A 12,138-nucleotide genomic window follows, 5' to 3' on the forward strand; every position below is an offset into this window, starting at 1 on the left:
TGCGCCACTCAGGAGTAAGGAAGCGTATCTCTCATAGGACGCATAGGACGCATTACTGATTCTGGGTCTGGCTCCTCTGACTTGGTCAACTCTCAGCCAAGGTTGAGAGATACACTGTTACTGTGGCTATAGAAACCAATTATTACATGCCAAAACAATCTGAGGTTGAAGCTGTTGTTTCTCTAGCTTAGCGTCACACTACAAAACAAAAACGTCCAAACATATTATAATTAAGCAATAAGGCCAAGGGGGTGTGGTATATGGCCAATATAACACGGCTAAGGGCTGTTCTTAGGCACGACACAAATTACCAAGTTTATAATATGTTTTAGAAACCGGGTGGTTCGAGCTCTGAATGCTGATTGGCTGACAGCTGTGGTATATCAGACCATATACCACAGGTATGACAAAACAATTATTTTTACTGCTCTAATTAAGTTGGTAACCAGTTTATAATAGCAATAAGGCACCTCTGGGGTTTGTGGTATATGGCCAATATATCACCGCTAAGGGTATATTGTATCCAGGCACTCCGCGTTGTGTTGTGCTTAAGAACAACCCTTAGCCGTGGTATATTGGCCATATACTGTACCACACCCCCACGGGCCTTACTGCTTAAATATACCATCATTATATATTCAGTGTACAGTGTTGTGTACAGAGTTGTTGATAGATACCTTCCACTCTGACAGACATGGTGACACTGGCTCCCTGTTTCACCTTCCTGTTGCTGAACCTCTCCAGGAAGCGGGGTGGCACCAGAGGCACCTTGGGATCTAGGAAGTAAAACATGGGTGTAGAAAAGCGTCATCATCACATAGCTCACAATTCAGAACAGTGTGACATGCTATAGGCAACAGCGCAAGCAGTAATGAATGAATGAATACATTAATTAATCAATGAATATTATAAAATCATAATTAATTACCGTGCTTCTCTACAGGCGTGAGCTCTCCTAGACCTGTTGAGAGGGTAACCATAAATTCTTCAGTAAATACAAGAATGTTATGTTGTGTATTCAATAACACACATATCGCAGTGTAGACTAAATCCATTATCCTAAGTAAAAGACAGGAATCCCTCTCAATATAAACCTTTCAGTCATGAGTAGACCTACCCAGAACCAGCAGCCTAGCAGAGGAGTATGCTGATCCAGCAGCGTTGCTAATGTAGGCAGAGTACTCTCCTGTGTCCTCCCTCTTCACCTCCAGGACTTCCAGGCTGTGGATGTCTCTCTTTTCCAGCAGCAGGATCCTGTCTGAGGAACGCAGCGGGTGGCCGTCCTTGAACCAGTACACCCTTGGACTGGGGAACCCTGGGAAATATCAACAAAGAGTAAGCAACTCACTTAGTTATTGACCCTGGGGGCAGAAATAATCAATTGCCTCCGACTTACCTGAACTGGGGGCAGTAGTGCCTAAAACGTTTCTACTACTACTACCCATAGTGTTTACTTTGCTTTATTAGCTGCTCTAGGGGCACTACCAGGTCTAGGTACACATGTCTCTAGTTAATTCCTCTCTATTTAAGTTATCGACCTCTGAAGTACGTGTGCAGAGACAACGTAGTCTAGCAGGGTTTTGGTGTGACTAATGAAGAGGTGGTGGAGAGTAACCCACAGACCAACCTTTGACTTTCAGCTGCATCTTAGCAATGGGTGAGCCTGGGGTGACGTGCACGTCATGGAGCTCTTCCAGTACTTGTGGCATCTGCTCATCCTCTACCACAGACTCAAAGGCTTCCGTTTCCCTGAGGGGAGAGGATAGGCAGAGAGTAAAGCTGTCAGTAAAGAAGTAACACGACCAGAGAAACGTTTTAGGTACTATTAGGAATCAGGATTCCATTGTAAAGAAGGTTGCATTCAAAGTCAAAGGGCTTGTAAACTCTGGGTTGTTTCACTCACCTAGACATGTAGCCCTTAGCACTGATGTAGGAGCCGGTCTCAGTGGCATCAGCTGCAGTATCGTAGTCTGAGCTGCAAGACACTGAGGAAAGAGAGATGTATTACACAATTACTCTCAAAATAACATTGATGAGGATATACTCTGCATACAGTCAACCAACCAACCAACCAACCAAATAATCAACGAAATAAACAACAAAATAACCAACAAAAACAACATAACCAACAAAATAACAAACAAAATAACCCAAATAACCAACAAAAACATAACCAACAAAATAACCAACCAATCAATCTTATATGTTCTGTACTCACTGTCGACCCTGAGCTCAGCCTTGGTGGCAGCGATGCCGCTGGTGTTCTCGGCCATACAGCGGTAGACGCCCATGTCAGAGGGCAGCACGGTGGTGATGATGAGCTGGTGGCAGCCCTCCTGGTCCTCGTTGATCATGTAGTGGTCGTTCTCGTCCAGCAGCTTACCATCCTTGAACCAACGCACACTGGGTGGAGGCTTCCCAATCACCACGCAGTCGAAGCTGACTGGGTAACCGTCAGGCACGTCCTGGCTCTGGAGTTCAGTCAGGAAGACTGGGGCCGCTGGGGGAGAGACAGGGACGGGGACAATCAGTTAGGCACAACAATAAATTCTTACTACTACTACCCATAGAGATACATTAAATTACTATTTAATTCTATGGTATACTCTCAACATAAAACATAATTGCAGCTTATACAAGATGTACAGAGAAATGTACTCTCTGGTTTTCATACCGGGGGCTCCTGTCATGAACGCAGGCAGCTGCTTCTCCTGTGTGGGTGTTGCAGAACCATCTTGGGTGTATCCCATCTTCATGATGCGCAGCTCCACTTTGAGAGGTCCAGCCTCCTGGATGGTGGTCTCCACAGGGACCCCATGGGCCGTGAACATCTCCTTGAAGCGCTGAGATGCCACCTGGGCCTCAGACCGTGTGTCGAAGCGGATGTAGATGTAGCGCTCGTCCTCGCGGTACGATTTAGGGTTGGGCGCCTGCAGCTCACCCTCATCATCACAGCTGACGAACGACTCCTCCTCCGACGTGGCCGGCAGGCGGGGGCGGAGGAGGTGGCGCAGCCGTTTGCTGGCCTGCCTCAGAGACTCGTCCATCTCGCTTTCTGCCGACGAGCTCTCCGCCTCGCTGTCGGCACTGTAGCCCATGGTCAGTGGCCTCCTTCCAGATGCCTCCCGGGCCGAGCCCACCGTCACTTTGCCACTGTGGGTGGTCACCCCAAACTTGTTGGTGACCTCACAGGTGTAGACGCCCGTGTCCTTGGTGGTGACGGCGGTGATGACCAGAGAGCAGGTGCCGTCGTTGTAAATGTCGATGTGGTGGTGCTTGCCGTCCGCCAGGTGCTCGCCATCCTTCAGCCAGCGCACCTTGTCTGGCTTGCCCTCCGCCACACACTCCAGGTGGATGGTGCCATTGGGTTCCTTGGTCTGGTCCTTGAAGACGTCCTTGAAGACTGGACGCATGTCCTTGCGGGCCTTGTAGCCCTTGAAGGCAGCCTGGATCTTGACAGCAGCATCCAGCAGCCCCTTTTCTTCGTCCTCCTCATAACCGATCTCCGTGATGTCTGTGGTCTGTGCTGTGATCTGCTGTACGGAAGATGAGGTCTGTTGGACTGAGGTCTGTTGGACTGTGGTCTGCTCTTTCAACTTGAACTGTGCATAGAACTTCTCAGTGGAGATGGACTCTGTCTGGTCGGACACAGAGAGGGAGGACTTGCTGCTCTTCTTCAGGTAGGACACCAGCGTTGGAGGCCTGGACTCGTCCTCAGAGCTGGTGTACAGGTTTGGCTCCAACACCTTCTGTTTCTCTGGTGCTTTCACCTCCAACACTTTCTCTGGTGCTTTCACCTCCACCTTCTCCGGGGCTTTTTTCTCCTTGACTGGCCCCTTGGGTGTCTTGGGCTCCTTGTCCTCCTCATCAGGCAGCTCAGAAATGGAGTCGAGGGTGGGCTCTCGACTCATACGGCGTTTCTTGGCCAGGTCCTCCCACAGCGCGTGGACGTCACCCTCTGAGGCAGCCTCAGGAGGCAGGCTGGGCTGGGCCCCCTCCTCCAATTTAACCCCATCTCCACCTACAACCAGGCCACAATGGAATGTTATATGCAGCAAACTGACACCTCTATAGTATAGCAGCTCCAACACACACACTACATCTATAAGAACTATGTTGATCATGTCGTGGTAAATACACGTGGCACTAGATTATTTTCTGATAGGAGTAGTGTGTTCATGTATACTTTGGAGGAATGAGCTCACCTCACACCATTACTAGCTGATCAACTTACCTTAACTTACCCTCAGATAACAAACACATCTCCACCAAGCTTCCAGTTTGGCTTGAGGAGAATGGCTTACAAGAGTTTCATAATAAATCAATGTGAGCGAATGGAAAAGCAAAATAAAAGTTACATGGTATAATATTCTGGTTTGTTTGGGAGTGTGTACCTGTTGGTAGGTTGAGATTAATGGAGCTTTCTGCCTCGTCTGAGGCCACACAGGTGTACACGCCCTGGTCAGCAGACTCAAAGTCTTTGATCAGCAGCACTTGTGTCTTGCCCTCTGTGGTGACCTGGTACTTGACCCCAAACTCCAGCTCCTTGTTGTCTTTGAGCCAGGTGACCGAGCTGCCCTCAGCAGAGAGCTGGCACTCCACACGGGCCATCTTACCCTCCTGCACGTCTGGACAGGCCAACTGCTGGGTCACTGTCACTGGAGCCTCTAAGGAACAAAATGATTGATTGGTTGTTGATTGATTGGTTGTTGATTGATTGATTTATATTTTTTCCAGTAGATGGGACACTACAGATACAATTCATGCCAATGGGAAATGTATTCGACTCTCCTAGGAGTTAAATGGTGTAAATAACACATAAATGATCAAGGTCTAGGTTATAATTAGGTTGTTCAACATGCTGGGCTTGAGACAGAGCCACATAGACATATCTATGTTTGGCTCAGGTTTGAGCACATCATATAGCCAACTCACCCAGCTGAATGCTCTGAGGAAGCTGGACAGGTTCTCCAGTCCCAGCTCTGTTGATGGCTGCCACCCTGAACCTGTAGCCGCTCCCTGGGATGAGGTTATCCGCAGAGAACTCTGTGTTACACACAGGCTCTGCATGGCACGGCAGCCAGAGGGCACTGTCCGCCAGCCTCATCTCCACCCTGTAGCCCAGAATAGGGCTGCCTCCATCGCTGAGGGGTGTGAACCAAGACAGGGTCACCGCCTGCTTACTCTTACTGACCAGCTCTGGGTCCTCCGGGGGGTCAGGAACGGCTATAAAGGGAGAGGGAGGGTGGGTCAGTGGTGGTTTTGAAGAAAGAGGAATTTGTATTTATTAGGGATCCCCATGAACTCTTCCTGGGGTTTATTAAGGATCCCATTTACTTCCTGCCAAGGCAGCAGCTACTCTTCCTGGGGTTTATTAAGGATCCACATTACTTCCTGCCAAGGCAGCAGCTACTCTTCCTGGGGTCCAAACACATTAAGGCACTTACATTACACATAAGACAAAGGATAAAACAGTACATCATATAACATTACACCACTACATATCTACAATACAAAATGTATAATACCACCATGCAACTTTATTTCAATGTACAGTATGTGTGTGTAGAGTGCTAGCGTTTGTGTGCATATGCATGTGTCAGTACCTGTATTGTGTCTCTTCACAGTTCCCGCTTTTCCATAAGGTGTATTTTTATCAGTTTAAAAAAAATCTGATTCTACTGCTTCCATCAGTTTCCTGATGTGGAATATAGTTCCATGTAGTCATGGCTCTATGTAGTACTGTGTGCCTCCTATAGTCTGTTCTGAACTTGGGGATTGTGAAGAGACCTCTGGTGACATGTCTTGTGGGGTATGCATGGTTGTCCAAGCTGTGTGCTAGTACACAGACAGACACCTCGGTGCATTCAGCTTGTCAACATTTCTTACAAAAACAAGTAGTGATGAAGTCAATCTCTCCTCCACTTTGAGTCATGAGAGATTGACATTCATATCATTATTGTTATCTCCCTGTGTACATCCAAGGGCCAGCCGTGCTGCCCTGTTCTGAGCCAATTGTAATTTTCATAAGTCCCTCTTTGTGGCACCTGACCAGACGACTGAACAGCTGTCCAGGTGCGGCTTCTCCCCATTTTAGCTAATGTTGTATCAACATGTTTTGACCATGACACATTACAATCCAGGGTTACTCCAAGCAGTTTAGTCACCTCAACTTGCTCAATTTCCATATTATTCATTACAAGATTTAGTTGAGGTTTAAGTGAATGATTTGTCCCAAATACAATGCCTTTAGTTTTTGAAATATTTAGGACTAACTTATTCCTTGCCACCCATTCTGAAACTAACTGCAGCTCTTTGTTAAAGTGCCTTCGGAAAGTATTCAGACTTTTTCCACATTTTGTTACGTTACAGCCTTATTCTAAAATTGATTAAATTGTTTTTTCCCCCTCATAAATCTACACACAATACCCCAAAATGACAAAGCAAAAACAGGTTTTTGGAAATTATTGCTAATTTATTAAAAATAAAAAACAGAAATATCACATTTACAAAAGTATTCAGACCCTTTACTCAGTACTTTGTTGAAGCACCTTTGCCAGCGATTACAGCATTGAGTCTTCTTGGGTATGACGCTACAAGCTTGTCACACCTGTATTTGGGGAGTTTCTCCCATTCTTCTCTGCAGATCCTCTCAAGCTCTGTCAGGTTGGATGGGGAGCGTTGCTGCACAGCTATTTTCAGGTCTCTCCAGAGATGTTCGATCGGGTTCAAGTCCAGGCTCTGGCTGGGCCACTCAAGACAATTCAGAGACTTGTCCCGAAGCCACTCCTGTGTGCTTAGGGTCGTTGTCCTGTTCGAAGGTGAACCTTCGCCACAGTCTGAGGTCCGGAGTGCTCTGGAGCAGGTTTTCATCAAGGATCTCTCTGTACTTTGCTCCGTTCATCTTTGCCTGACTAGTCTCCCAGTCCCTGCCGCTGAAAAACATCCCCACAGCATGATGCTGCCACCACCATGCTTCACCGTAGACGTGACGCTTGGCATTCAGGCCAAAGAGTTCAATGTTTCTCATGGTCTGAGAGTCCTTTAGGTGCCTTTTGGCAAACTCCAAGCGGGCAGTCATGTGCCTTTTACTGAGGAGTGGCTTCCGTCTGGCCACTCTACCATAAAGGCCTGATTGGGGGAGTGCTGCAGAGACGGTTGTCCTTCTGAAAGGTTCTCCCATCTCCACAGAGGAACTCTAGAGCTCTGTCAGAGTGACCATCAGGTTCTTGGTCACCTTCCTGACCAAGGACCTTCTTCCCCGATTGCTCAGTTTGGCTGGACGGCCAGCTCTAGGAAGAGTCCTTGGTGCTTCCAAACTTCTTCTATTTAAGAATGATGGAGGCCACTGTGTTCTTGAGACCTTCAATACTGCAGAAATGTTTTGTTACCCTTCCCCAGATTTGTGCCTCGACACAATCCTGTCTCGGAGCTTAATCTTGTCTCGGACAATTCCGTCGACCTCATGGCTTGGTTTTTGTTCTGACATGCACTGTCAACTGTGGGACCTTATATAGACAGGTGTGTATGCCTTTCCAAATCATGTCCAATCAATTGAATTTACCACAGGTGGACTTTAATCAAGTTGTACAAACATCTCAAGGATGATCAATGGAAACAGGATGCACCTGAGCTCAATTTAGAGTCTCATAGCAAAGGGTCTGAATACTTATGTAAATAAGGTATTTCTGTTTTGTATTTTTTTTGCATTATAGGGTATTGTGTGTAGATTGCTGAGGATTTTTTATTTATTTGTATCCATTTTAGAATAAGGCTGTAACGTAACAAAATGTGGGAAAAGTTAAGCGGTCTGAATACTTTCCGAAGGCACTGTAAGTGTTGCAGTCATTTCAGTCACTGTAGTAGCTGACGTGTATAGTGTTGAGTCATCCGCATAAATAGACACAATGGCTTATGTTGGAGAGGCTTCCATTAAAGAATACCCTCTGTGTTCTATAAGACAGGTAACTCTTTATCCACAATATAGCAGGGGGTGTAAAGCCATAACACATATATTTTGCCAGCAGCAAGCTATGATAGATGATGTCAAAAACCGCACTGAAGCCCCCCCCCCCCCCATCTTTTTATGATCAATTTATCTCAGCCATACAGTCATTTGTGTTAGTGGTGTCCTTCCCTATAAGTGTGCTGAAAGTCTGTTGTCAATTTGTTTACATAAAATAGCATTTTATCTGGTCAAACACCATTTTTTCAAAAGTTTAATAAGGGTTCGTAACAGGCTGATTGGTCGGCTATTTGAGCCAGTAAATGGGGCTTTACTATTCTTAGGTAGCGGAATGACTTTTGCTTCCCTCCAGGCCTGAGGGCACACACTTTCTAGTTGGCTTAAATGAAAGATATGGCAAATAGGAGTGGCAATATCATCCGCTATTTTCCTCAGTAATATTCCATCCAAGTTGTCAGACCCCGGTGGCTTGTCATTGCTGATAGACATCAATATTATTTTCACCTATTCAACACTCACTGTACGGAATTCTAAATTACAATGCTTGTCTTTCATAATTTGGTAAGATATACTTAGATGTGTAGTGTCAGCGTTTGTTGCTGGCATGTCATGCCTAAGTGTGCCAATCTTGCCAATGAAAAAATCATTAAAGTAGTTAGCAATATCTGTGGGTTTTGTGATGAATGAGCCATCTGATTAAATGAATGATGGAGCCGACAGTGCCTTTTTTCCCAAAATGTCATTTAAGGTGCTCCAAAGCTTTTTACTATCATTCTTTATATTATTTATCTTTGTTTCATAGTATAGTTTCTTCTTCTTATTATTATTATTCAGTTTAGTCACATGATTTCTCAATTTGCAGTACGTTTGCCAATCGGTTGTGCTGCCAGACTTATTTGCCATACATTTAGCCTCATCCCTCTCAACCATACCATTTTTCAATTCCTCATCAATCCACAGGGACTTAGCAGTTTTTACACTCATTCTCTTAATGGGTGCATGCTTATTAGTAACTGGAATAAGCTATTTCATCTCTAAGCTTTACAGGAATGTGGTTCTGAATATAGACCGCAACACCGGAGAATAGGTGAAAGAGAGGAGAATGGATCTAACAGAATTTAGGATCACTTCCCTGGAGAAAGCTTCTGTTATTGATTCCAAAATGGCTGTTCAGACACTTACTGATGATGGTGAGCTTGGCCATGGAGATGGCGTCCCTGGCAGCGAAGGTGATCTCCTGTGGTGGCATGGCTGGGACCTGTCTAAGCACCAGGTGGTAGGAGCAGCCGTCAGCCCGCATGGCCCAGGTGTCATCAGCCTTTAGCTCTGCTCCGTTAGAGTACCAGGCTACCTCCGCCTCAGGCACAGGCTCAGTCAGCATGCAGCTGAACTCTACCGTCTCTCCCACCACAGCTACCTTATCCTCCAGGCCGCTCACCACATCCAGCTGCCAGCCTACGCACACAACATTTTAAGTTATTTTTTTGTCATTTAGCAGATGCTAAATCCAGAGCGACTTACAGTTAGTGAGTGCATACATTTTCATAAAATGCCTAACAAACTCAAGACTCACAATACTTGTTACAGATACAGAAACGAATGCTTGTCTCGTTTCCTATAGCAATTGCAGGCAGATTTTCCAGATTTTCATCTGTAGTATGTTATATTTCACCGATAGACCAGGCCTAACACTTATGTTTTCAGAAACAGGAACTAACAAACAAACATACTGTAATTGGGACATTAATTGTGGTGACACACCTTTGACATTGAGCATGGCGGAGGTTGTTGCGGTGCCGGCTTGGAAGGTCACCTTGCAGCCGTCTCCGACGTGCAGATCCTTGAGCAGCAGGAGGTGGCGACGTCCACTTTCGAAGGACACGATCTCCGTGGTGGGCGATTCCTTCACCGGCTTGCCGTTGATCAGCCAGCGGCAGTCTTTGATCTCGCAACGAGAGATAGAGCACTCGAACAGGGCCTCTCCGCCGTCGATGGTGTCCATGTTCTCCAGGCCTTGTAGGATTTCAATGGGTTTGGCTGTACGGGAGGAGAGGGGAGCAGGGAGAGGGCGGTTTACTGTAAGAAAATAGCTTTGACTGAGAGGGGAGAATGTGTCATAAGACAAGCTGTTGTGGGGATTTCAGGTTCACGGTGGCCTGTAGGTCAAGTGGATGTTTTATTGCTTGACACTTGCTGCTATTCAAGCTGAACCTAGCCTCACAATGAAAACCTGCAAAAACTGCTGGACACACACACACAATGCATGAAATGACCTGCCAGGGCCGTCAATACAGTCTTTGGTGAATGCTTTGTTTTGGACTTTCTGATACCCATTTTCACACTAGGGCCAGGAGTTTTTCCTGAGCATGTCACCTGACCACGAGAAACAACGGGCCCTATTTGATCACTATAACGAGGGCCCAGAGTTTTTCCTGATCAGGTCTCATGGTTTAGAAGTCATGTACATTTTTTATTTAGCCTTGCTTGGCTGGATTGATTTATTGATCGATTGCTAAAGAGAGGAAAGATGGCATGAATTAAAAAATTACCTACTTGAAATCGCTATCTGCTCATCATAATTGAAAACAACAATGAATATTTGAACACGTTCGGGGGAAGGGTAGAGTAGCAAGGTGCTCTTTCCAAACGGAGAGAAGCTCACCTTCCACCTCCAGTAAGGCAACCACGCAGGTCCCCTCTGCCTCACAGGAGTATGTCCCCCTGTCCTCAGTGGACACGTGGCTAATGTACAAGCGAGCCACGGTCCAGTCCTGCTCAACTACCACCCTCCGGCCATCAGGCTGCAATGGCCGACCGTCTCTCTTCCACTGGGCCTGGACCGGCCGGGAGTACTGGCAGATGAACTCAGCCGGCTGGTCCTCAGCCACCCGCAGGTCCTGCATTTCGCTCACCACCTCTACTGTGGGGTCTGAGAGTGGGGGCAGGGGTCATATGACAAGGTCATCATGACTGACATACACTCTCTCGACATGCCGAAGAACAATACCTGGGCTTTATAAACACCCCAGTACACCTTGGAGTATTTTTATGTATATTACTTTGAATTGAGTTAACTTTATTGATGCCCAAGGGGGAAATATTATAAATGTTTTAAATTACTGGTGGTATCAGAGGTGGCTTAGTATTTTAGTATGCATTGTGTGCTGCTGTGGCAAGCCCTTAGAGGTGCCTTGATCAACAGTACATCTTATGGATGCAGCACTCTGTGGCCAAATATGCACTTACATGCAGTATGTGAATTTCTACTTATATGTGATAGATGTTCTTGTTACTCCAAACTGAAGGGGGAGTGAAAAGCCCAACCATCTCAAGAGGCAGGGGGAGTTGGACACAACTACTGCCCACTAACCAACCAATGAGTTAGGGGAGATATGCCAGTGGGTGGATAGAGACGCCAGACTGACAGGGCAGAGGTAGGAAGGGTTAGAGAGTTTTAGTGCTTGCAGGCTAGGGGCGGTGCAGTGCAGGGAGGAGGTGAGGCGGAGAGTGAGAGTTAATAAGGGAAAGTGGCCGGCCAGGGTGGATGGGTGGAGCAGCACTGCCCTGCACTGCAATTTCCAGCTACTGCTGATTCTATAGGTTGACATACAACAACAGCAAAGTTTGTTTACAGGTCAAATCTGTCCCACTGTACCCATAGAACTACATCAAAACCTTGTTCAGAAAATACACAATGCACACTTTATTTTTGAATTACTACCTGTGTGCACACATCACTTATTATCAGCAATCATACATCACACATACTGCCACAAAATAGATGACATAATATGTAATCTATTTCAATGTGAATATACACTGCTCAAAAAATAAAGGGAACACTCCCGAGTGGCGCAGTGGTCAAAGGCACTGCATCGCAGTGCTAGCTGTGCCACTAGAGATCCTGGTTCGAATCCAGGCTCTGTCGTAGCCGGCCGTGACCGGGAGACCCATGGGGCGGCGCACAATTGGCCCAGCGTCGTCCAGGGTAGGGGAGGGAATGGCCGGCAGGGATGTAGCTCAGTTGGTAGAGCATGGCGTTTGCAACGCCAGGGTTGTGGGTTCGATTCCCAAGGGGGGCCAGTATGAAAAATATAAAACTGTAAGTCGCTCTGGATAAGAGCGTCTGCTAAATGACTAAAAATGTAAATGTAAAAACTTAAACAACACAA

At 46.4% G+C, this 12,138-nt stretch overlaps 1 protein-coding gene across 1 annotated transcript in view; it reads right to left on the bottom strand.

Moving 5' to 3' along the window:
* LOC311150787 (obscurin-like) overlaps positions 1-12,138 on the bottom strand; it is a gene marked incomplete at both ends in the record, with an annotated part of 87,289 nt that overhangs the window by 21,919 nt on the left and 53,232 nt on the right. The window contains 12 exons of the mRNA XM_084188316.1: positions 678-776; positions 929-961; positions 1,118-1,315; positions 1,628-1,749; positions 1,904-1,985; positions 2,219-2,500; positions 2,675-4,021; positions 4,395-4,667; positions 4,936-5,226; positions 9,149-9,421; positions 9,728-10,003; positions 10,629-10,895. Coding sequence (XP_084044442.1) covers positions 678-776; positions 929-961; positions 1,118-1,315; positions 1,628-1,749; positions 1,904-1,985; positions 2,219-2,500; positions 2,675-4,021; positions 4,395-4,667; positions 4,936-5,226; positions 9,149-9,421; positions 9,728-10,003; positions 10,629-10,895 — 3,543 coding nt within the window. The remainder of the gene's footprint in view (positions 1-677; positions 777-928; positions 962-1,117; positions 1,316-1,627; positions 1,750-1,903; positions 1,986-2,218; positions 2,501-2,674; positions 4,022-4,394; positions 4,668-4,935; positions 5,227-9,148; positions 9,422-9,727; positions 10,004-10,628; positions 10,896-12,138) is intronic.

Source organism: Coregonus lavaretus, assembly GCF_964263955.1.
Source record: "Coregonus lavaretus genome assembly, chromosome: 23".
NCBI lineage: Eukaryota > Metazoa > Chordata > Actinopteri > Salmoniformes > Salmonidae > Coregonus > Coregonus lavaretus.